The sequence below is a fragment of the Muntiacus reevesi genome, chromosome 12 (genome assembly GCF_963930625.1).
Source record: "Muntiacus reevesi chromosome 12, mMunRee1.1, whole genome shotgun sequence".
Lineage (NCBI taxonomy): Eukaryota > Metazoa > Chordata > Mammalia > Artiodactyla > Cervidae > Muntiacus > Muntiacus reevesi.
Window position 1 is genome coordinate 32,097,073 of NC_089260.1, and position 27,140 is coordinate 32,124,212.

At 37.7% G+C, this 27,140-nt stretch overlaps 1 protein-coding gene across 1 annotated transcript in view; it reads right to left on the reverse strand.

Annotated features, from left to right (window-relative positions):
* The window catches only part of EIF3H (eukaryotic translation initiation factor 3 subunit H), a 92,997-nt gene that overhangs the window by 7,282 nt on the left and 58,575 nt on the right, over positions 1 to 27,140 (reverse strand). Inside the window, exons 3-5 of the mRNA XM_065903159.1 lie at positions 7,998 to 8,165; positions 6,339 to 6,438; positions 4,954 to 5,103 (exon numbers count right to left, since the gene is read on the reverse strand). Coding sequence (XP_065759231.1) covers positions 4,954 to 5,103; positions 6,339 to 6,438; positions 7,998 to 8,165 — 418 coding nt within the window. The remainder of the gene's footprint in view (positions 1 to 4,953; positions 5,104 to 6,338; positions 6,439 to 7,997; positions 8,166 to 27,140) is intronic.

Here is a 27,140-nt window from a genome sequence, read left to right on the forward strand (position 1 = left end):
GGTCTGGCACTACCTACCTTAACTCAATATAGTAGCTTGGCCTAATGACTTAACCTAAAAATCAAGTGTTTTTGCAAATTAAATCTTATTTCATATTTATCTTATTATAATTTTGTGAGTCAGCTTTAACTTCCAGACATTTCTTCTTCTTTGCAAATCAGATTAAGTATTCACTCTTTTCTTCCAATTTCTTAACAGGTTGATTTTAATTCATCTATAATTTGAGCTGATAGTGCAAGTTGAGGAATAAAAATATTTTTTTTCCCAATATCTCATCAAATGTCCAGATCGGCTGATTATTGACACTGCTTTCCAAATAACTTCTGAAATTTAACAATACTGAGTCCTCTCACATGCATTCTTTCAACATACATTACTGAGTATATACTGACTTTCCCAGTCACACTCAAAACATTCTAGAAGAAAGAACATTAGAAGAAAGGAACACAAAAAGAGAAGCACAAGACAGCGGTGGTAGACTATAACAGAAGAGAAGCATAAAATATAGTTTGGTAGGATCAGGTGAAGACTCTCCAGATTATATGAAGCTGAATTTTGAGTTTTTGAAGGAGTTGGAGATGGGAGTTGAAGACAAGGAACATGGGGAGGGACACTTCAGATACTGTGTATAGGAAGCCTGTTCAGAGACACTGCATGAAAAGTCTGACACATCTGCAGAGTGACAAGTAACTCAGTACATCAGAAGCTCGGAAAAAGGGCAAGATAGGGAAAAAAAGAGAGCAATGAACCTGAAGAGGCAAAGAGTCACATAGCAAAGACTCCTGGACGCTAGGGCTAGAAGTCCGGATTCTATTCCAAGGACAAAGGGGACTCTGCCAAAAATTCTAAGCAAAGGAGTAATGTGATCATACATTTTAGTTTTAGCAAGATAACTGCAATGAAAGAGGAAAAGGTCAGAAGCAGGAAATTAAGAAACTGTGAAAGTAATCAGGAAAAGAAATGAGGCCCTGACCAAAGGTAGCCAAGGACAAGGATGTAGATGAGATCACCCCAGGAATCACATATAAGAAGACAGACCCCAAGGAACACATATTTACGGATGAGCAGAGGAAGGCTGACTGTGGAGAATGACAAGTAACTCAGCAGTAGAATCCTAGACTCAAAATATTTCAGGAAGAAGCTATTATCAACACATTAAATGCTTAAGAGTCTACCATATCCAGTAATATCGTGATAATGTGTGGCTTGAGCAAAAACTCTTGTCACAGAATAGATGGAACACTGAGTGTTTAGGATAAGTGGGAAATGAGTAAATACAGACAGCGACATGCAGAAAAATCCTATTAAAAAGTTTGTAAAGAAAAAAAGGAAAAGATGGAGTAAATGGTGAAAGGAAATGGATAAACTGATATAAGGTCAAAAGATGTTCTTTCTGGAACTTAAGTTTAAATGTCCTTACTTATTCTTAGGAGATGCACATTCAAGTATTTATAGGTTAAGTATCAGGTCTGCAATTTACTTTCAAATGGTTCAGGGGAGAAACCCATTTATGTCTACAAAGAGAGTGGGCGCAAAGGTAAAGGTGCAAAGTAAAAGTTTAGGCATGTTTATTGTATGATTTATCATTCTTTCAATTTTTCTCAACATTCGAGCATTAAAAAAACAAAACTTTTTTTTTTTAAATGGGGAAAGCCAGTCAACAAATGTAACAGAAAAGAACCAGTACAGAGAGGAACAGGAGATAACTCACGAAAAAGGGTGCAGAAAAAGAGAGACTGGATGAGACCTCATGGAGACCCTGAACTCTCACATTCACCAGTGAAAGAACTGAGGCCCCAAAACTGTATGAAATACTGTAATTCACTACAGGATTATTTACTAAGTAAGTCATTTATATCCTGAAGTGCAAAGAAATTCAGAGAAGGGAAAGGTCAGCCCCAATCCTTGGCTGGGTGATGGAGGAGAACAGAGACACAGGAAAAAGTCACTGAGGAGAATTACTGCCACTGCAGAGAAAGATCTAGTATTTGTTTCCAGATCTTGTATCCGGGAGTCTGACTGCGAAAGGTACTACCAGAATAGAGCTCCCCTCACCACCAAAAACTGTCTTCATGTAAAGTACTAAGGTCACGTGTTATATAGGTGTATGTTACAAACGTGGAAGAGAACAAGCACAGGTACGTGGACTGTCAACATTTCATAACATTCTATTACCATAATGCTCTTCAGAAATCTAACCAGCAAGAAATACTTGAATATCTGCACAGTTCAGGTCTTGAAGGGCAAAAGGAAATAACAATAACACAGAACTGTTTCACAGATAACGTTCACAGGGAATCAGGTACATTACCAAGAGCAACTTTATGGGGATCTTTTCAGTACCAGTGCAACCAGAATACTGAAACAGAGTTACTGTTCAGAGTTTCAATAATATAGTCTTTTCTTTTATTGCCCAGGAAACAAAGAATTGGAAACAGATAACTTAAACAGATGTGAACCAAGACGCACAGTGATAAGCTTGCTCTGGCTGCAGTGTCCATTTGTCCTTATTATCCTTCAGGTATGATGCCCACACTTAGTTTATTTTTTTAAAGAGGAAATAAAAACAGATTTTTTTTCCATGTGTGAAAAACTGAAGGCTTGTGTAACACATTTTTAAAAATTAATCAAGGCTGTTATGAAATAACCATACCAAAACTTCCATCTAATAAAATTAAGAATCAGAATTTTTCAAATGAAAGGGAATGTAGTATATGTTTTATTCATAGCATAGAGCAAATTTATCAGGTAAATAAAAAAACTGATACACACATATGGGTTGTGAAAAGCAAGACCAAGCGAAATGTTTAAGGAGCTACTTCATAATGATTTCTGAGGCAGTTTCTTAGAAAAAAAATTGTATGCCAAATGATGATTAACATCATTGTACTACTAATGTTAGAAATTAAAATTTGAGAGGCATGAAGGTTACATTTATTTCAGTATTTTAAATTAGTATTATCAATTCGGGTCAATGTAGCAGTCCATTAATATAAGCACAGCTTCAAGGTTGCTTCTTTTTTTCTCCCCAAAGGAACACCAATTTACCCTTTAAAACAGTTTCACATGGAAAGCAAAGGCCTTTTCCTATTTCACATAAAATACAGAAGATAAAAACTATAATGAAATAAATATTTGTCCTGATCTTAGTTGCTATGGTGAACTAGGAACAGTTTCTTGGCTACTATAAATGCTGCTTTGGATGGACAGACATTGCAGACCAGCTCACCGGTAATGGGAAAGCAGAGAAGGGCTGTATTTGTATTGTATGATCAATAAAGGAAGCTTGGGAAAAGGTGAAGACATAAATTATATAAGCAAAAGCTTTCACATAGTAAATTTAAATTATATAACTATATACTTAATACATAAAATTGTAACCTTGCATGTTGAAAAAGGTTCTTAGCTCAGTGCTTTAAATACAGGTGTGCCGAGTGTGTTTGTGAAAGCCATGAAGAAAAATATGACCTTCTAAAAGAGACAAATTAAAGGACTATTATGAATGTATGTTTGCAGTCAAACAGTACACTCTTTAGTGCCAAATGAGCCTTGCAACCTGGCTGTATTACCTAGCACTCCGTTTACCATCCAGTTTCCATCTCCTTCCCCTGTAAAGACTTTCTAATGGTCTCTGTGATGAGTTCATGCAATGGAAGGTGGTTCTTCAACCACAGCCCCCCGTCCTGGTGCATGGACAAGAGCACTGGGTACACTGGTCCTTCAGGTTTATCCCCACTTGTCTTACAATGAAGAAGCACAAAGCCTGTATATTCTTTTGTAAAGCTTCTATGTGGTGTAACTAAAAATCTGATGAATACCTGAGCTTCTGTTCCAAGCTGGTTGCTTCAAGAAAACACATCTTGTTTTTCTCAGCCATTCAGCAACTGCATATTCATAGTTTACTACACCTACCTGCTGTTAGCTTCCTCCCACCACAAAGAACAATCACTAGCAACAAGCTTAAAGAGCATTTAGGAGGAGCTATATATATATATACACACACACACACACACACTTGACTCTGTTCATATTTCTGTTAAAAGCAATAAATGAGGGGAAATGAAACATTAATTCCATAAAGGAAATACCCTGTTTAGGCACACCTCAGTCAGCATTTTACCAATATAATAAATAGTATCTTAGCAACTAGATAGCTAAGGCAGTCAGGATGGGGCAAATTATGTCACCACTGTCTAAGAGAGCAAAAGCCAGTGTCAGGTTCAGAAAATTCTAATTCTGGTTGAAAATTCAAGTGGAAAGTTTACTGCTAAACAGAGTCTACATCTGAACAATGGTGAGTGGCACAGTAAAACAAACAAGCATTTCTGGTTTTCTCCTAAGCATTATTAAGTATCCAGACATTAATACCATAGCCTCTAATGTCAGTGTACAATAAATAAGGCCGAGCCACATCAAAAACCCCTCCTCCATGGGCATTTACCATCTCAAAGCAAAAATGACACAGCAAGGCAGCTGAGGTTCCTATAATGACAAGAGGTAATTAGTATTCAAGCCTCATCTCACTTTATCAATAACCATGGTGCTCTTCCGGACTTCCCTCGTGACTCAAACAGTAAAGAGTATGCCTGCAATGCCAGAGACCTGGGTTCAATCCCTGAGTCGGGAAGATTCCCTGGAGGAAGGCATGGCAACCCACTCCAGTATTCTTGCCTGGAGAATCCCATGGACTGAGGAGCCTGGGGGTTACAGTCCATGGGGTCGCCAAGAGTTCGACACAATTAAGAGACTAACACTTTCACTTTCATGGTGTTCTTCCTGGGATTTGAGCAGAGCTGCACAAGACTACGTGCTGTTACTATGTCTTAAGAACCTCCCAAATGTTTAAGTCATTCCCCACCCCCCCTTGTTTCACAGATAAAGTCAAAGTTAAAAATCTTTTGCATAAACTGATTTTTTAAAAAAAGGGACTTTTCATGAGACAGGGTTGCTTACCTGCTAGCAAGACTGAGCAATTCATGTTTGTCTGCTACAGCTGACTTCTTCTCTAGCTCCCACATTAGAACGTTGATCAGATGTGAATTTTTAATTACAATGGGCACTTCTTCAAACATGTGCTCAAAGGTGATATTTCCCTTTTTCAATCTGCAAAGCATGTTAAAAATACTTTATAGTCTGGTGGTCAGAAGTAAGTGTTAAAGTGACTATTTCATACATTTTACATTCTTCCTAATTACAGGCCCTCTTCAGAGTTTTTGTTTGTTTCATTAGCAATCTTTAAAAGAGGGAGAGAAACTAGAGATTTACAGAATCAAGCACAAGTTGAGTAATTTGAACAATTCAGAAAATGATCTGAGTTGGAGCTATAAGACCAGAAAATAAAACTCTTAGCCAAAGAAACAATTCTTTCTTCATAATCAGGTATCTTTGAAATTTCACATACTAAAAAATGCAAATGTCGTAAGAAATTATGCTATATAATCTATATCTAAAATATTTAAAATAAACAGCTAGAAAAGAGAAATACTCTCATTCTTGGAAAGTTCACTTTAAAAACCAACTGAACTCAAGAGATTAACAACGAGAAGGACACTCACAGGCTATTCCACACACAATGGTTGAAAACACAGCAAGAATGCAACTTCTCACAGTTTAATTATAATTACCATACCCAGGAGATGTTCATGAGTTAGACTTTCTTTTAAAATTCTTTGTATCTTAATTTCTTTAGGAGCCAAATGGGAAATTAGTCATGAACTGTCTGTCCCAAATGAAGTCAAAGCCACTAAGTTTAATTTATTAAGAAATACATATTCCTATAATTAACAGAAAATGAAAGAATTCTGAATTTAAAAAAATTTTAATGTAAATATCCCAGTGCCATCATGCAGGATCGCAAAACAGCTTTAATAGTTAGTTCTCTGCATTCCTGTCACCCATAAAATTTCCCAAAAGCAACACTCCTTACTAAACCCTTAAGACATTGTATCTTTCCACACCCCGTCCCCCACAAAGAAACAGGAAGTCAGAAAATAAGACAAACGGCTCATAACTGTTCTAACACAGAGCTTACAACCTGACAGCCGCTGAACACTCATCCCATCTCCTTTTATTTAATCATGTATTTCTTCAAATCCAGTAGCTAATTAATTCTCACTCTAGCTGCATTCACCCATGGTGAGAACAACAGATGAGACATTCCAGTTTAAAATGGAAAGGGAGAGATCAAGGGGCACTCAGCCATGCAGACACTTCCACCGTCCACACGGCAGAAGCATCACCGCACCACCACCGAGGACTCAATGCATGTGGCAAACTAGTATCTTAAAAGAAAAATACCCAGTCCTTAACATATGCCTTATAGGCCCCCAAACACTTACGCTTCAGGAGAAAAATCCTTTTCTTTACAAACTTCCATCAATTTAGGAGTCAGTCTGTATGCCTTTAGTGAGAGAGACCCTTGGGCAGTTTTTATGGGATCTCAAATAAAGAAAAGAGAAAGAAATTACTAAGAACTTTGTCACTACCAGTGCTCAAATGACACTGGTTCTGAGCATGTTCTGTTAATTATTGTACAATCTTGGCAAAATGAAGATCAAAATAAACATAAACGAAGAATAAAATAAAAATAAATGAAGATCAGAGCACAATCTGAAGCAGATTCAAAGCAATATAGCAAACGGTAAGTGAAAAGGCAAAAAACTATCACCCTACTTATACTAGGCAGAATAACTTCCTCCTGAAAGTATAAATATAAGATACAAAATATAGTTATTTTCAAATCTACTCAGCTGGAACCAGCAATGTTGACAAAAATTAAATACAGCATATGTTCCATACATCTTATATACATCTTGCATAATTAAAACGAAATACTAATGAATATTAAATATGAAAACTCACTGGATGCACTTGTGTATTTCCTTTGCCCCTAATTTAAATGAATGGCCGTGCAAACAATTTACCCATCCTAATAATCACTGTTCACAATTTTTAGTTAAAGCAAATTCTAAAAAGAAAACCACTAAAGTCAAGGTGCAATCACAAGTGTCTTTTTAGTTTTAGAGAAACTAATTTTGTCAAAACTAACTGCTTAAACACTCCAAGTGTAAGGGAGCTTAGCACTTGCTGCATGATAACGGCTCCGGCATGCCAATATTCGCCTAAAACCTGTGTTAACATTCATGTTGCCTGAAACTTAACACAGTGAAACTTTTAGCAATAGGTGATAAAATGAAAACCAAAATAGATTGAAACAAGTGGAAAATTCATCAAGGTCTGATGATGCAATGTTTCCAGCCAATATAAGTACACTTTAACAACTTGTTCTTTACTGTAATCCAATTGTTAACATACTGAAACAATTTGGGGGCAGCTCATAAGATTGATCGTATTCATTAGTATTTTTTCTGACAGATACTCAGGACGTTACATTTACTTCTCAGCTGGAAACTATATGCAAGTCTGCCAGATATGGCAAACTGTGAGTGTTTGGGGAGGGGGAAGGCTATAAAGCTGTTAAATTGCCTACAGTTCTGATACAGCACAGAACATCTGGTCTGGAGAGCTTGAGGAAACACCATTAAATAGGCTGAAAAGAAAAAAATCTTTGTGCTGAGAAACAGTCCAGGTTTTGTACGCTGCTGTCAGAGGTATAAAAAAAAAAACTTGGCACACTGTGTTATGATTGGTCAGTCACGTACAGAGCCAGACACTCTAGCAATCGGGGTTTGTTAGACATCTGGTCTAGTTCCACCAGCCCCTTCAAATGAGGGAGGGGAGATGGAGGAATAAAAATGAAGCAGCTACTCCAGCATTCCAAAATGTACACATCAGGGCTCTGATAGCAAGAAAAATAAACAGAAAGAAGGAAACCCTGTCTAGACTTAGCTGCTGCTGAGGCTGCTGCAGAAACAGGGTTGGTATTTACTTGGGAAGGCCTGCCAGGCTGCTCTTAGAGGCAAAAAGACAGAAAGCAAAAATAGTAGTAGCAATAATATTAAGGGAAGAAAAGAATAATAAAGGAAACTCCTACTAACCATAAATGAGAACGACAGACTCTTCAATGGCATGCTGGTAACTGAACTGAGAATCCAGAAGGGCCCGGGTGACGAATGAGCCGTAGTATGTGGACTGGTACCAGCCCACGTGGAGGTGGTCGATGTTCACATGGCGAAGGCTCCGCATCATCTCCATCTGATACTGGACTAGATGATGGGCACAAGGGGACAAAAGAACAACTGTCTAATGACATCACCCATATGAAAAAACAAGCCTTTTGGAAACAAATTTCTATACAGCTATTTCTTATCTAAAGGGAACATTTTTCCAGATTTTTAAATTAATTCACTTTACACATAAAGCAAACAAATAAAGCTTTCAAAACATTAGGGCATTCCTTTTCTCATTAACCAAAAAACATTTTGTAGAAACAGTATTAAAAATGATAATAATATTAATAGTAATAATAGTATAGTATATTAGTAACAATATATTATTACAGTATAATAGTAATAATAGTAATAGTAATATTAACAATAATAATAATAAGCTTTATTGCAAACAAGTAATTATTTATTAAATGTGGTCTCTTTTAATAAGAAATCTATAAATTACTAAATTGGCTGTAAGAAGTTTTGTTTGAATGAATAAGTTGAGAGTAGTTATCAGCGTCTTCAACAAAGCTTTTAGAACGGAGAAGTTAAAACCATCAAGAAAACTAAAACGGGGAAACAGTTAACTACCACATGATTTAACTATGAACAGGACACAAGCTGCAGCTGATTAAAAATATAAGAATTCATTTTTGCCTTCGTCTGGTGCCCCCTGCTGCATGTGCTAAATTTTAAAAAGAATTTTTTTCTTGTCTGGGAGTTCCTTTATGTTAAGTAATCAATATTATTTATTAGATAAGTCATATGCTAATCACCATGTATGGAACCGAACAGTTGGATTAACTTTTATTGATAATGACTATAACATACATTATTAACTCAAAGCCATATTACCAGGAAAATCGGTGCAAATTGACAGTACAATAAATAATATATTTTAAAAAGCAATATAGCCCAATAATGAGTAGCAAATATGTAAAACTGGAGAAAATTTTATAGTTAGTGTAATATTCAAGCTATTTCTGTATAATAAATGCACTCAGACATACTTGTTTAACTCAAAATCCAACCATTTCATTTTTAATCAGGTTTTAGCAAAAGTGGGTTAAATGTCATTTCCTTGGCCACAGAGCTATGGTTTTACACACCAAACAAAATTCAGGATCAAAGAGTATAAAAGAACGTTCCTCAGATGGACACAGCCTTTTCAACACCTGTTACTAGGTAAAAAAATTATAAATCTGCTTATCCCAAAGAAAGTTATATTTTTCATGATAAAAGATGGCAGCCAACTCATCAACTACTCAGAATTAAATGCTTTTTGAAATTTTCTTTTTATATACAACATGATGGTCTCAAGAAGAAGCAGTATAAAATTAATATGGTGATCCTGTGTCAATTATCTCTTCTCTTAATTTTTTCACTCTCAAGCATATAAGAGATCCCCTTCCTAGCCAGTTAAGAGATTTCTATCAACCACATAAAACTGGGATAGGACCACTACTATGATCTCTGTTTTAAAATTTCACAACTCTCCTAAAATAAAATCACTGATTTCGCTAGTAAAATTTAATCAAATGTAATTTATGAATGAAAAACTCTAATATTACCAGTAAAACAGGAGCCAGAACTAAATTTAGTATTTATTTTAAAGGGATAGGAAAGTGGAGATAGGAAGCAATTACAAGCAACTGGCAGTGCAAACACGATTGTATAGGGTGAGCTTTTAAAAACAGGTCCTTCTTAGACATCTGTCAGTGTACAATTTAGTTATAAAACAAGCACAAGTCAGATTCCACCAACTTGAAATAGTAGTAAAAAAAAGACTTGGAATCTAGCAATCTAGGTTCTCATGTCGGCGCTGGGATTTCTCTCATGGGGCATCTTGCTGTCCTTCTCCGATGCTGTTTTCCCATCTCCAAAAAGATCTGAGAGCTCATCCCAGTCAAAATGCTGTGACTCCACACTGCTCACTGGATATGCTACTTGTAAATAATGATTTTTCTATAAACTAAAGCCAGGTCCCTAGCAGGCATTAATAATTAAAATAAAAATGCATATCTCTAAGAAATATTCTTTAATCTTACTAATAAGTCAAAAAGCCTGAATACAACAGATTTTATAATAGCATTTTCAGGAAGCATGAAGTAAAACATTTTACAATTGGTAGCAAACATCAAGATTCCTTCTTCATATACAGTCTTACCTACCTCAAAGCTCCCTGAATAAGGATAAGAAGGAAAATGAAGTATTCAGCTAGAAAAGGGACTAAGAGATATGAGTGAAGCCTGTTGCCTTATGGATTTACCATTATAATAAAACTTTATTTTTAAGGTCACAAGAGCTTTCATATGATGAAAATACAAATTTAAGGGTTAAGAGCAATGACAGAGGAGTTAATAAAACTGGTCTTGAAAAATCTACAATGAACTGAAATTTCACTATTACACAAAAAACATGTGAAGTTACAGGTCATTCTTCATCTTGGTTTAGACTTTAAACCACTCATTTTTTAAATTAAAAAACACTTAAAAAAAATGAATGTCTTCTTGAAGGTATCACAGGGAAAGAAAGGATCTAAAAAGACTGCCAATGATCCCTGAAAAGGTGAGGCTAGGGGTCCAGAGCTCCAAAGTGACCCTGGGGTGCAGTCCTCGCTGGAACTACACACACGAGGCTCCGATAAATGCACGGTTTAAAGAAGTGGTGGTCAGTCACTCAGTTGTGTCTGACTCTTTGCCACCCCATGGACTGTAGCCTGCCAGGGTCCTCTGTCCATGGCATTTCCCAGGCAAGAATACTGAAGTGGGTTGCCATTCCTTTTCCAGGGGTCTTCCTAACCCAAGGATCAAACCTTGGGTTTGAGCAAACCAATGGGTCTCCTGCACTGACAGATACATTCTTTATCACTGAGGTACCAGGGAAGCAAAGCTTAAAGAAGTTACTTTGATTTAATTTAAAAAATTTTTAAAGAAGTCATATTTATCCTACTATATGCAAGCAAGAGACAACTCAAAAACAGCCAAGTGAATTTTTATCTCTGCAGTCTTTAGGTCTGTGTTCTTGTTCTAACATCCACACAAGACATGACCACTGGCTCCTTCCTCAGTTTTTCCCCTCCTCCTCCAACCCAGGTTCTCAAAAAGTACAAAATCAAACCCTACAAAAGCTAAACTTGTCTCAAAACTGTGCTTCCAACACCCCCACCAATCAACAGAGCTGAGCTGCCACACCAGCTGACACCCACTTATCCCTCTGACAGAAGGAAGAGAGTTGTGACACAGCAGCAGACTTCAGATGGGAAATAAGGAATGGTCATTCCAGAGTCTAATCTCCCAGGCAAATGCCACTGCGTTAGTGGCTTTGCTGATGCCTCTCAGGAGTTATGCTGGAGGTGAAGGGGAGAGATACTGGAGGTGGGTAGGTGAGGTATGAACAACAAACCAAGTTTAGCTAGGACACTGGATGAACTGGGATGAGAGGGGCTCATGTTACTGGAAGGGACTGTGAGGACGGGTGTCCCAGCCCACAGGCTTTGGCGAGGGGAAACTGCTGCTATTTCCTTCTCGTTCCCAGCCAACCTCACTTAAAACCCCCTAACCCCCTACTGGCGTTTTAAAAGAGGGGTAGAAAAGATGTGACTACACAGGGAGACAGGTTCCCTCCTACCCAGGGACTGCCTCACACCTCCGAAGGAAGAGAATCAGCAAAAAGAAATACAGGAGAAGGAAAAGAAAACCAAAAGTTCCTTGATATAAAGTGCCACAGCTCCCTACTGTGGAGTTAATGCAGATTAATGAAATAATAAACAAGCCTTTACTGGCAACTTTGCCGAGTTGGTTCAGGGTTACAGACACTTTCATTTTTGTTCTCAAGTTCTCGGATTTAACAGAAACCCAGGCAGCAACTTCAACCAATGACACTCACTTCTGAGTTAATGGCTAAATATTTCTGGAGAACTTCCCAAAGATGAATAGCAAGGAAAAACCTTTTGGAAGAGGGAAATACTTCAAAATTTATGATAATACTCAACAGAAAGGCTCAGAATTGTGCAGTGAGAAGTTTATGAAAGAACATTTTAAACATTGTTCATTTAAAAAGCAAACACACCCTCCCAACTGAGGAGAAAGAGTGCATAGCAAATGAATTTCAAAGACAAACTGGAAGTTACTGTTAAGCCAACTCAAATTACTAATACAAAAACTACACTTAGACGCAACTGAGGTGGTGCTACAAAACTTGGAAGGTTATAAAAATGAGGTGAAGTTTTATAAATCTCTTCAACCTCTACAATCATCTTAATTGGTTAAGCCTCTCAAGCAAAGGACAGCATGGTTTACAATACTGATAACTGTTCAGTTTGGCACCAGTGTATTCATATTCACTTTTTCCAGATATCTCCTTTGCAAAACAGGCAATTTTAAATTGCCTAGAGCTAAAACTGTCAACTGAGGCAGGCTGCCCAACAGTTAACTATTCCTTTCAAAAATCCACCACATTTGTAGGGCTTTCCCTCATTTTTATCTCCAAATATGAAAACACTGAAAATAATATGCAGTCTTCTATTTAAATGCTATGCTGGGATTCACACTGGCAAACAACCAAGTAAGACTTTGAGTTCTCCTTAAGACCACCGGGAAGGATGGTGGCTTAGCTTTTCAGTTCAGCAGAAGAATCAACCAGTATTTTTTTCACCTCCAATTTCTCACCTTCATTTTAAAAACCATCTCTATTTTATTATTTTAAGTGAGCCCTCATGAATGCAATTTATCACCAAAAAAACAGGAAAAAGGAATTACCACTGTTGGCCAGATGGGGATGAGGTGAAAGAAGAAAACTGAAGCTGAGACATAGTCTGAAACGATCTGTCTGGCAGATTTTGGGGCGGGGGGTGGGGGGGAGGCGGAGTGGGCAGAGCTTATAGATGTCTCATTAGAGAACAATTAAGGAACCCAGGAATAATCTAATTTAAATTTTAAAACAAAAAGAATTTAATGGACCTGTCATTTGACTACTTAATATTGTAGCAAATAAATCTAAATCATTAAAAAAAAGACAATAAAACCATACTTTAAAATGTGCATATGCACTGACACAGTGTGGAGAAAACAGAGAGAGCCAAGCACCAGGAAGGAAGTAGCACTCAGCGAGCACTAACTAAGGCGGACTTCCTGTTAAGAGGTCTACACACGGTATTTGACTTTATTCCTCAGGATGACTCTAATGAGACAAGCACGATTACTGACATCTTTTTAGAAAAGTTGTGTATCACAGGTTGTGAACGGGCAGGACTCAACTGGACCTCAGACTTTCTGACTCTAAAGCCAGGCAACCACCCATTTACAGGATCTCATTTCTTCTTATTAGTAAAGTGGAGACAATGATTTCTGAGTCAATAAAGCATAAGAGAGATAGAGCAGAAACACACAATTTCTAAGTTTTCAGAAACCACACCGTGTGCATATTTGATCACTAAATTAACCAATAATTTAGGACTACCAGTAAGATTTTAAGTGATAAAACTACTGTCAAGGATTTTTAAATGTCAAAGTTGAGAATTATCACAAATATATAATCAAACTCCTAAAACACTGCATTCTATTTTAGTATTTGAAACTTCTGCCAAGATTACTTTGTAACCAAGCACTGGCTCAGATCAAAGATGCACAAACACATCAAGAAAAGGAACAAAGAGAGACCAGATGTAGTATACATGCTCTGTGCAGCAAGGAAACAGACTAAGCTCAGCCAAGAGATGCAAACAGCTTTAAAGGCAAACAAACAAACAAAACCCCACAACTCTGAAGCAAATCGGTGATTACCACAAGCGTCACAGGGACATGGACTACATTAAAATTTCCTATCTGTCCCACCATTAGGCTGTCCTAAGGAGGGCTTGTAAGAAAATGATCACAAGCCCCCCTCCCAGCAGCACAGGTCCCAGCGAGCGCGGACAGGTTATCAACTGTGAAGGCTCAACCCCGACTTCTCTGCGCTTTCCCCTTCATATCGGATTTTCTGCCAAGCCACACATACGTTTCAGGCAATGTTCAAAGCTAGGAGCAGATGTAGATTTAAGCAAACAGAATGTGCATCTGAAAAGAAGAATTAAATAAGAGTCTACTTTGGGTGGAGGACACGTTTTTTAAAACTTCCATACTCTCTTCACCAAGTCTGCATTTATGTATTCATCTGTTTCCCCCTCAGTCAATACACCTGTTATTAAGGTCACTCTGGGATTGCTTAAGAATTATGGTAAAAGCTCAGGTCCTCACAATAAAGCGTCCAATATAAATTCTACTCTACTCACACATGAACCTATTCTATTTAAAACGAAATAACAAAAATACTTTCTTAATCTTACCAGAAATATCCTTTAAATTGTTCGTTTGTCCTGAGTGGTTTAATTTCTTCTTTAAAGTATTTATGAATTCTGACAAGTAATTTCTTCTGTATGCCAATCTGGGAATGGGGGGAAGGGGATGTGTGTGCTACTCTACCTTTTAAAACCAGCCAAGAGCTTAGAAAACTATTGGAAGCCAGAGGGCTTTTTAAAGAGGTTTTAATGTAACTCAAGAAGTATCCTATGAAACAAAGTGGATTCTTCACAGAAAATACTGTGTATATGCTGCAACAAATTCATATAGTTATGAATTTGTCCATAGGGATTCTTCAGGCAAGAACAGTATAGAGTGGGTGGCCATGCCCTCCTCCAGAGGATCTTCCCAACCCAGGGATCGAACCTGCATCTCTTATGCCTCCTGCACTAGCTGGCAGGTTCTTTATCCCTAGCACCACCTGGGAAGAAGTCGCCTATGAAATAAACAGGATTCTTCACAGAATATACTATGTATATACACAACACATTCATACTCTTATGAATATGACTTGTTACAATGCAGAGCACAGAATGTTAGAAGACCAAATGAGAATCTCTGGATTTAGAAAAATAAATATTTCATGCTATTTTCATGAGAACAAATAACACCCCAACATATTTACAGATATATATACCATGTACTTATTTAATGTTGACACAAAGTGAGGTGCTAACAGAAATATTTCAAAATTGTGATTGTTGTTAATGTACTAGGGAATGGTCACAATCATCAAAAAATTATACATATATAGGTAGATGTTGCTATTTACTTACTAAGTCGTGTCTGAGTCTTTTGTGACCCCATGGACTGCAACCTGCCAGGCTCCTCTGTCCATGGGATTCTCCAGGCAAGAATACAGGAATGGGTTATCATTTCCTTCTCTAGGGGATCTTCCTGACCCAGAGATCAAACCTGAGTCTGCTGCACTGCCAAGAGGATTCTTTACCACTAAGCCACCAGGGAAGCCCCAGATAGGTACACAGATAAAAATCGATGTATCTCCATCTTAGTATGTTCATAAAGCACAGGAAGTAGCTTGCATTAAAATGTAATCAGTGAAATCATATCTAAGGAAAGTAAAATTAAAGAAGGTAGAAATTAAAGGTGAGGCAGAGACCTGAACAAAGTGAAGCAAACCAGATATTCTGGTTAAAATACACAAATTTAGTTCTGAGCACTGGCAATCAACAGAGAAGGAAATGGCATTCTGTTTCAGTATTTTTGCCTAAGAAATCCCATAGACAGAGAAGCCTTGCCGACTACAGTTCATGGGGTGGCAAAGAGTCAGACAGACTTAGTGACTAGACAAACAACTGGCAATCAAAGCAAAACGGAAAACATGGTGATTTATATTATCCAAAGCAGGCAGAAAACTAAGATCTCAAGGTAGATTCTCTCTAGTTCTTAACCCTAAAATAAAATTTTCGTGTGGGGTTTTAAAGAAAAACTATTATGCAGCTTTTTGAGACGCAAAAACATTTTTCTAATAAAACAATTACAACTGATTTACCTTTTAAAAATAAATCTAGGTTTTTAAAATAAAACAAGGAGAGACTGTCTCATGATTATTTTCATAAAACAGAAAACAGTTTGTACAACTTAGCAACAGAAGAACAAGCACAGCAGAGGAAGAAAAGAAGAAAGGGCTACGGACATGAATTAACAGTTCCATCAAATCAATAGTTTCATCCTGTAAGAAACTACCTAACAAACTACTAGTAGTAGTTCAACCACCTACTGAACTACTTTTCAAAAAACATACTGGGATGCATCAGGAGTGAGCACTAAATACTTTAAATAAAGAACAAATGATCCTTTTTGGAAGTATTGTTTGCTGTGCAGGAGCAAAACTGTTCATTCTGAACCCATTCACTGAGCATCACCTGTGCTGGGAGCTTGATGAAGCTATGGTGACACGATCTTTAAAGACAGTCCCTCCTTCAATATGAGCTGTTGGTTAAATAACGCATTTATCTCTCTGCACCTTCCTCACCTAGAAAACAGTGGTTTCAACTTCCAACTATCTGAAGATGGCAGTTTTAAAAACATACCTCCAGTCTGGACAACTGTTTGCTTGTAACAAGCATTTTCAAGGGGGAGTTCCATAGGTAATGCACTGATTTTTATCAATCCCACCCTCCACACACCTACTAATTCTGCTTTCTCCCTCCCTGAGAGGTCCTGAGTCACCAATCTTGACGACCTTCTCCCATACTCAGCTCATATAATACTCTACCTTCTTAGTAGCTCTCAATCTGTTTTCTCCAAGGCAAAACTCACTTAGAAGTTTTCTAGAATTTTAACTGGGAAACTGCTCATGAGAGGCCAAAGGAAAAGATACAAAAAAGCACATGTGAAAGTTGTTCCCTCCTCCTAAAGAGAAATACTAGAAAGAAATATGCTGAAATGGTAAAGAAATACACTGAAATGGTAATGGCAACAGTTCTCCAGGGTGTGGGATCATAGATGATTTCTGTTCTCTTATTTATTCCTACCTTTATTTTCCTTGGTTTTTAGCAAAAGAAGTGTAAAATACATATGTTAAAGGAGTCGCTGCTGCTGTTTCGTCACTCAGTCGTGTCTGACTCTCTGCAGTCCCACGGACTGTAGCCCACCAGGCTCCTCTGTCCATGGGATTTCCCAGGCAAGAATACTGGAGTGGGTTGCCATTTCCTTCTCCAGGGCATCTTCCTGACCCAGGGGTCAAACCCACGTTTCCTGCTTGGCAGGCGATTCTTTACCACTGTGTCACCTGGGTCGTATTAAAGGAGTACATACACATGTATCAATAGAGTTTTCTTTTGCTGGCCAATTTATTACATGTAACAGAGTCACCAAATAATCTGGATACCAAAGCTGCTAAGCTGTGGAGGCAGAGAATTCGGCACAAGATTATTCAGAATCTGAAGTAGCCAACCTGGTCTGAATATTGTCTGCTATGGACTGAACTATGGCCACCCCAAATTTGTAGGTTAAAGGCCTACAAAAATGTATAGGTTAAAGGCTGCAGTGTGATGGTATGTAGGGACAGGGCCTTTGGGAAGGAACTGGTTTTAGCTGAGGTCATCGGAGTGAAGGCTTCACAATAAGGGAGTAAGTGCCCTTAACAGAAGAGATACCTTAGAGCTTCTTTCCTTCCTCTCCATCCACGGGCAGTACTGAGTAATGAGGCTGTGTGAAGACACAGTGAGAAGCTGGCTACAACCCAAGGAGACAGTGTTCACTAGACACCAACCCTGATAGCATCTTGATTTTGGACTTTCAAAGCTGAAACTGAAAAATAAATTCCTATTGTTCAAACCATCCAGTCTATGGTATTCTGCCATGGCAGCCCAAGCCCAATAAGACACTGTCTAAATTTAACACACATTAGTTGTGTGACCTATGACAAATTATCTCAGCCGAGGTGTCTGCTCTTGCAAAATGAGAGTAAATCAGTATCAACCTCGTGAAGTCGTAAAGAGGATTAAATGAAAACCTTCTCAACAAAAGCAAAGGCCTTCTGAGGATTACTGAATATCCTCAAGAGTTCAGCAGGTTTGCACTGTCACCTATTATTCAGAAATGCTATTTATAATCTAGAACCTATGGAACTTTTCTGAGTCGAAAGTTTTTGAGAATTGGGTTTGGTTAACTTGGTCCCCAAGTATTGAGTAAATTCCCCATTTTCATCTGCATTTTGGGAGGACAGAGAAATCAGGAAACTGGGGAAGAGAATCAGAGGTAGTGTATGTGACAAGAAAGTCCATGAATTTGTAACATCAACTTCATGAAAAATAATTCACATGTACAAATATGAATATGATCAAAAAACAACCTACCATGAAAAAGGATTACAAAAGGAAAAAAATACTTCTTAGATACTAAAACTATAAGCTAATTATATTCAGTACAATAAAGAACAGATTCAATAAAGAAAGAGACAAGCTACAGAAATTAGATTTCGAGAAAAGGTAATCTTGGGTGTTCTATTATTACTGTGTATATAACAATATAATTGCATTGTACTATATAAGTTCCTATCTCCTGATTCCATTTGTAACTCTTCGGAAGGAAGGAAATAAGCTTCCTCCCCCACTCCACAAAAGGTGCCTCTACAAGCTACACTGAGAACCGGAGTGGAAAAGGGAAGGTGACTGGGCAGCAGAGTGTCCCCTCCACAAAACACGGACTGGGCACGCTGCCCGCCCACGTGATGGAGCTCAACTCAGTGTCAATACAGCAAACACCTCTAACGCGACATCTACTGCTTCCTGGGGTGATCCACTCCTCTACCTTCACGGGTCAGGACAAGTGGATTAGAAAACCCGTATTAAAGATGTTCTAAGAAGAAAGGGGCTTCCCTGGTGGCTCCAACGGCAAACAATGGCAACACAAGAGACCTGGGTTTGATCCCTGGGTCAGGAAGATCCCCTGGAGGAAGGCATGGCAACCCACTCCAGTATTCCTGCCTGGAGAATTCCAGGAACAGAGGAGCCTGGTGGGCTACAGTTCATGGGGTGTAAAGCTTGAATGATACAATCTTTTAATTAAGAGTATCCTTAACTACAACCCAAAGAAGGGAAAGCTGGCAAGAATGGCAAGTGACAGGAGTTACAAAAAAGGAAAGGTTAGGAAGAGGAAACAATTTTCTACAGATTAGTTACATCAACAAAACAGAAGCACTTATAACCATACCCTCTATCCAACCCTTTCTTGCCCCCATCTCTTTGCCTACATGCTCAGTTCAGTTCAGTTTAGGCACTTAGTTGTGTCCAACTCTTTGCGACCCCATGGACTGCAGCACACCAGGCTGCACACAGCACACCTGTCCATCACCAACTCCCTATATGCTCAGCTTCATCGAAACTTATTTTTACATGGTAAGGGATAATGAGGTATATGCTGAGAACATGACCAAGCAGAAACCCTCATAGCCACCACAAATAAATCTGAGGTTTGATTCTCATGGCTTGTTTTCAATGAGGCCATGTTACTTCCCTGTTACAATCTCCTTTTCCCAAAACCATAAGAATATATGCTTTTGTGGAAAGAGGGTGTAAAGCTTTCACTAAATTCTCAAAGGGGCTGAGATCCAACAAAGAGTAACAAGCACTGAGATACAGTGGAGAAGGAGACAAACTGAATCCTGGCTCTCAGAGAGCTTCCACCCCTCTAAGCGTGCAGTGGAGGGGATGGGGGGCGGGGGCGGGGAGAGACAAGATGAGAAGTAGTAATCAGTTCCGGTTCAGGGGCAGCCAAACAGATCACCAAAGACACACCACCAGAAAAAGTAGAAATGACAGGCCCAAGTTCCCGAGAAAACACCAGCTTTCAGCAGGATGCGCAACAGATGGTCACTCTTACCCATCTCCTACCAAGACCAGCAAGTCCATCATGGGAAAAGCAGGACAGAGGCTTCATCCAGACTACTCTGCAATTCAGATTAGTAATTCCCAGGGTGGACAGGAGAAAATACTCGCGTTTACCTACCAGGTGTTACATTCTAAAAATAAACAGCACAAACTGTATTCTACTATGTTACGAACATACCCTGGAATACAGTTCTGGAGTCGCACACACTGAAAACCTTCCTCAAGCAGCCCAGTGATCCTGTTGTCCTTGGCAGCTTTCACAAGGAAACCTCTAGAAGCCATTACTGAGGCTGCTCTAATCATACGTCACTATGTAATCCGAGGCTCCTGAAGATGGTTTTCTATGGTAGGCCTCTCAGATTAGAGGGAAGATGAAATAGAGAGTACAGGTGGGAAATAAAAATCATTGAGAGGCAAAAAAAAAAAATTATTACAGAAAGATGCTGGAAGGCTACAAAACAGACCAAATAATTCTCTTTCACAATTGGCAGGCAGGATCCTGCCAGATGTTTGAAATAGAATTAACCTCTATGGGCTACACTGATAGAAATAAACTGCACAACTATAAATAAATAAATATCTAGGGAAGTATAAATAACTATCTAGGGAAAGGCTATCTTTGTTTTACTTTCCCTGAACTTGATTGTTCACCCCTCGCTCAAACCACCAAAAAAAAGAAAACAAAACAAAAAACTGTCCCTCACTGCAGTATCCAGATACAGAGCCAGCAGCTTGTGCCGAGGCTTTAGAAAATATGCCAAAGGCAGATCAAACAATACCTACTTACAAAGCTAATAAGTTTAATCAGAGTATTTGCAATGTTTCAAAGCATTTTCAAACCAGGCAATATCACCTTAACAACAAAAGCCCTCTTTTATCCCCAAAGGATATGTATCTATTCCTTGCAGAAAAGACTATGATAGTTAGATAAAGGCAATACAAACAGCTTACAGATGCTGCTTTCTTCTATTTCGGGGAAGAAAACTCTTGAACAGCAAATTCGTCCCTTCATATATTCACACTGCAAGTGTATGTATCAATCTACAATGTGCTTGTCCAGAAACAGGGTGAAATAGACAGAAAAGGTCCCCGCAGCCGACATTCTAGTAGAGAGGAGCGGATATGACACAGGGGACAGCTAGCATTCCTGGGTCTACTCAAATGCTCAATGTTCCCTAAAGAGAGTAACTGGGTAATCCCATATAGTTCTCTGGGCCTCTAAAATGAATAAACTAGCTCTGTTAATAACCACCAGGAAATCAAGCTTGGGAATCAAAGGCCTGGCTACTTACCTTGCAAAATAATACAGTGCGAAAGAATAGTTGCAGCCTGAGAAAACAGCAGACCTGAATGGCTCTGCCATTATATACAATAAAATGAGGCAGACGAAAACCTCCAAATAACCAAACTGCCCTTAAAAATACAGTTTAAAAATCATCTAATTTTTAATTTACCTCAAATGAAAAAAATGATTTTGATTAATGCGTATCACATGGTAACAGTGATCACAGTAAACAGTGCTAAAATGGCAATGATTACCCTTGTGAGAAATCTGACATTTTAAGAGTTAAGGCATGGACCAGCTAAAAATCCTCCATGAATAAAATTTCATGTGTTCCTTTTCCAGGTTTTTAAAGTGGAATCAATTATCTCTAATGTACCTTTGGGTGCTAATATTCCAGAGGTAAATGGGAGGGGGGTTAGTTTCACTAAAAATATAATCAAGAAACCCTAACAACAAGAATGGTCAGAAGAAGGGGAGAAGTAACAAGAATCACAGTTTAAGACGCGACAAGAGTGCTAGACTACGGAGCATATGTGGGTTGCTCACAAAGAAAACGGGCCTCAGGCTGATCTCTGAGGAAGGAGGAGAGGGTCAAAAACACTAGATTTTCCTCCCAACACAATTTCAGTTCGTACTAAGAAGCACTGAAACAATCTCACACGTGAAATCATTTGTAGAACATTTAAATGGACACTGGCACTCACAAAAACCACAGATTTTGAGTTTTTAAAACGTTATCCTAATTTTAATTACATAAATAAAAGCTTTAATAAAATTAAAAACAAAACTGCTTTATATCAGCGACAGAGATGATTTGCATCTTAAATATACAGCCTGGAGATGGATGACTTGGAGTATAGGTTATATATCTAAGAAATTCTTTTCTCATTCTCTTTCTACTAAATTAGCAGCTCCTTAATCAAACTTGTAGGTCATCAGGAAAAGTAGCCAGCATTTTTGCTGTCAGATGATCCTACATTTATGAATGAATGTAACAGACTAAATTCTAATCCTTGATTTCACCAAGTTCCAGAGCTATAGATGTAGTTGTTAAAATAGGCCTGGCTATCTCTTCAATTTCTTCCTTTAATAAAACAGAACTATCAAGGCTCAGTAAAGTAGGAACACTTTACTCATCCCAGTATCATAATCTCAATGTTTAAAAGTGTGATATTTTTACTCAAAATTAATACTGTAAGGCTTCTCATGGTATTGGATGTTTAGCTAAAACATGCCACTTAGCAAATTATTTGAAGAAGAAATGGAAATAGTTTTTATTGGCACTTAATACAGTTATAGAGAAGGCATCTATGCAAAGACTCCAGCAGGCATCTTTCTCCTTACAGGCAGGTTAGAAAAGCAGGGTCAGAGTTAATCTCCTGTCCCACATTTTTCATTGAACATAAAGATAAATATTGAAAGACTGAAATTTTATTATTTTCATTATTTCCTTCCATACTAAATTAAGGCTGGAAAGCTTAATAGCATTATTTTATCAAGTCTAAAACTAAGCATAAGAAAGAGAGCTGGCAATTTTAATTACAAGACACCATGGATTAAAAGACACCCAATTTCATAGAAGTTCAGATGCAAAGCCAATGAACCTGTTACCTGTAAATAAAGCAGTGTGTGGGCAGGCATTGTGGCAGCAATGCTCTTTTCTTGTCAAAAATACAATTGTATTCTATCAGTACCCTAATATACATTTCCTGGCCTATATAACTCATAAAATAGTTAAAGTAAAAACTCTCTTCTCTTTAATCATGAATTTCCCATGATAAGCAATAAAATCACCTGGCACTTTTCCTTCATACAAGAGTAACATATATACTAAGACTGAATGCATTTGTGCACATCAACAGTGAAGCTGAGTATCCACTAACATGCACATATAACAGGAAGTCCTTCTGCATATTCTATACAATTGAAAGTACACAATATTAACTAGCAGTCATCCTTCTAGAGAAGGATATAGCTCCTCCACCTTCTCTCCAAACACAGCATTTGTCATTAACTTTGCAGTCACTTTCACAAGGTTCTCTGCAATAGTGCGACTTCTGCTTGTGTCACTTAAAAAAAGAAGAAGAAGAAATGCTACTTTGAATGCTGCTCTCATAGATGGGACTCTCGTCCATCGTTAGCAACAAGATTCATTATATTTGGAAATAATTCTTTGGAAAGCAATACAGCTTAAACAACAATGGGGAAAATCATTCAATAATACAATAATTTATATTATATTACATATGAATAATATTCATATTATATTACATATGAAAGATTAAAAGGGCTTTCCTGGTAGCTCAGCTGGTAAAGAATCCACCTGCAATGCAGGAGACCCAGTTTGATTCCTCCATTGGGAAGACCCCCCTGGAGAAGGGATAGGCTATCCACTCAGTATTCAGGGGCTTCCCTGGTGGCCCACACAGTAAAGAATCCGCCTGCAATGCCGGAGACCTGAGTTCAATCCCTGGGTTGCGAATTTAATGTAATATAATATGAAAGATAAAAAAGGTAAAAACACTCTAAAATTAAAAATGTTAAACACATTTTAAAACCTTGGAAGGAAATCACCAAATTATTAACCATCACTGTGTTAAAGATATAAGATGGATAATTTTTCCCCTTTTCCAAATTCTCTGAAATACTGTTCTATTAATTTTTTTATAATTCAAAGAGTGTACTTAAAACAAGAAAAACTTAGCAAGGGCCGAAAGTTCAAATAGAGTACATTCTGTTCTCTAATTCATAACAAAATTTGCATGCTCACAAAAGTGATAGTTAAGTTTAAAGACATAGATAAGATAGGAAGAGAAAAGGCAAAAAAGAGATGCAAGATTTTGAGGAGTTCAGTAACAGAAGCATTTCAAGAAGTAAACCAGATGTTCCTACTATGGAACTGCAGCAGAGGGTCCACGAGACAAATTCATAATGTCAAAGGCTATATTCAGATCAAAGAGCATAAAAGTAGGGTCCATTTGCTACAGAATTGTCCATGACACTGAAGGGATCAGGTCACACTAAGCTCTCAGCAAAACTCAAAATCAGCTGAAGGCTGTTGAGTAGGAAAGCAATGGAAAGATGAGAAGACTGCTTCCTCAAGCACATCACTGGGAAAAGGAAGCTCCACAATGGGGTCAAAGCACAGCGGTCAGAAGTGTCTCATTTGAGGCCATAAAAAAACTTAGTTACCAAAAGTATTTACCAAACATTCATTTTATTTGCTTCTACTGCCACAAAAGCAGAAAAAGCTTTACTTTACTTCTTTCTCCCTAAGTATCTCTCTTCTACTTTACTGTTCTATAGATCAAGTAATATTACAGTCCTTTCTCCAGGACTTCTCAAAACCAAATGAAAAAACTCTTTTAAAAAAGACATCCCTGTCTTCAGAAGCACCATGGATCAAATGCCCTCACAAAACACTTTACAGGTCACATTTAAGAGGGCAGATGATGCATACTCTGGCTAATTCACTTGCAATAAGTAAATAGCAAACATTATTCTAAGTGCTTGGTCTATACCTAATAAATTTACCTTCCCTACAAAATTAAAATGGAATTTTATTAAAGACCTGCAGGGTGGCATGAAGCCACTTGAGCAGGAAATGTTTGATTTCTTGGAGATAAGTCTTAGCGTCCAACTGCCAGCTACTTCGATTCAACAACCTAATCAAGAGAATATATAAAAACGAAACGTTGATATGCTGTTTGCTATGGTTGTGATGCACAAACTTTTCCCGGGACCTCTGCTTAGATGGTAATCAACTGACACTGAATTATGACTAGTACACTAACTGCCTGTTCAGAGAAAATCAACTACACTCACATGATTGTTTAAGGTCAAAAACATCTCAGAACACCTACCATCCACAAACAGTAACATCTTACAGATGGTGTCATAAAACAAAAATTTCAATACACATCTGCTCTCCTATCAGGATTAAGAACAGATAGGGCCATACACCAGACATTGTCACAATGCCCTAAATACTGAATTTATCTCTAGTATCAAAGATCAGCCTACTTTCTTACATAACTTCTCCAATTGTGAGTGTCCCTTGTATGGTAGTCTGCTCAGGCTGCCATAACAAAATACCACAGAAGTTTACTTCTTCGCGGTTCTGAAAGCGGGGGGTTCCAAGATCAAAGTGTTGGCTCATTCAATTCCTGGTGAGGGCTCTGCTCCTGGCTTGCCAGCCTTCTCCCTGGGCCTTCACATGGTAAAGAGAGAAGGAGAGCAAGCTCCTAGAAGGACTCTAATCCTATCAGACCGGAGCCCCACCCTCATGGTTTCATCTAACCCATTACCTCCCAAGGCCCCATCTCTAAGTACCATCACAATGGGGGTTAGGGTTTCAACATATGGACTCTGGAGGCACAGAGACATTAAGTCCATAACAAGGTCTATTTAAATTTCTCAATTTGGAAATGGTGTGTGTGGATAGGGATGTATGACAAAAGCAAAAATGTTTATTTAAATCATAAAAATCTTTTATTAAAAAAGGCTGACATTAATATTCACAAAAAGAACTGTAAGGAAACAATACCAAAATTGGGCAGAAGCAAAAAATAAAATCTCTGGTTATCACAAAGATGCTGTTCGGTAAATGCTCTGGTCAAAACAGTGCTCAATGATTATACAACCCAAGCAGCTTACATACATTGAATTGTTTTAATTTTGGCCATCTTTATTTTTCCGAAGTCACAAGATGAATAATAATAGTCTACATTTATTAGTAGCCTACACAACTCACATGTATTTATGATAATAACCTCAACAGTTCTTTGGTGTAGGTATTATTATCCCCATTTTACAGACAAGGAAAGTTTAAGAACCGTCCATTACGGTAGCACAACTTTAGAATGTAGTTTTAAAGAAGAAAATAAGATCTGTCTCTAATAATTCTCTATCTGGAAAAAGGACTATTCACAAATCTGTAGCCTTTCACTTAACTATTAATAAAAAGAGCCTGTCTTTGTTCTGTGTTTTAATCTCAAAGAGAAGCTATTATGCTACAACCACTGGAGAGAGCCAAGATGAAACTGGGCAGAAAGGATCAAGTTCTCACCAGATGGAAGTCCTGCAGACATGAGGGCTTTTTCCAAAATATTTGATTTAAAGTCGGAAGAAACAGAGTGTATCTTCTTAAATACACTATAAAACTGTCCCTGCTGGATCCCCCACTAAAGTGAAGATGTAGAATGGACACGAATAAAGCAAGGTTTCCAAAAGAGAAGATGCCAGATTCCTCTCTTTCTTCAATTAATACTCATTTTTAATTACCTTGCAGCTATTATATTCATATTATTCCAAAGAAACAAGATGATGCATTCCTCAACACAACCACTATTTTTACAAAGCTAACACTCCTAACATTAACATAAAACTGCTAAACCATTATGAATGGGAAGGAAAAACACAGAAATTTGGAATATCATGAAATCTTTTCCAGACTCAGAATTATGACCAGTGCTAAAATTCAAAGATTGAAGGAAATAGATAAGAAAATAATTCTTTTGAACTGTAAGCATACACTACAGGAAGTATGCATAGCATGAAAACATTTTATAGTGTTTATAAATCAACATCCTGTAGATGTTATGATTAAGAATATCCACAATTTGTTCAATTATAAAATGTTTTAAATTGTCAAATTAGCAAGAAACTCGTATCTGCTTCAGATACTCTTTGGGAAGGAATATGTAAATCATAAATAGTTGTTGCACAACCAACAAAGAACACTACTGTTTATTTCATAAGAAATATGTTCTTGAAATATGTATTTCCCAAACCTTTTCATGCAGAATATACACACACAGTATCGATGACAAAAGTATAAAATGTGGCTGTAGGACAATTCATTTGATATTATGCGAATCACCCAGTCTTACAGGTTATAAATGCCTGTGCCTCTTCTCTTATTTATAAACAGCCACAGTCTGCATAAAATGAACTTCAGATTCTGATTTCTTGAAGAGTGACTGATATAAGAAATTAACCAGAAGTTTGCCCTAAAGAGAAATGGAACATCTGGTGAAATGTGTACATG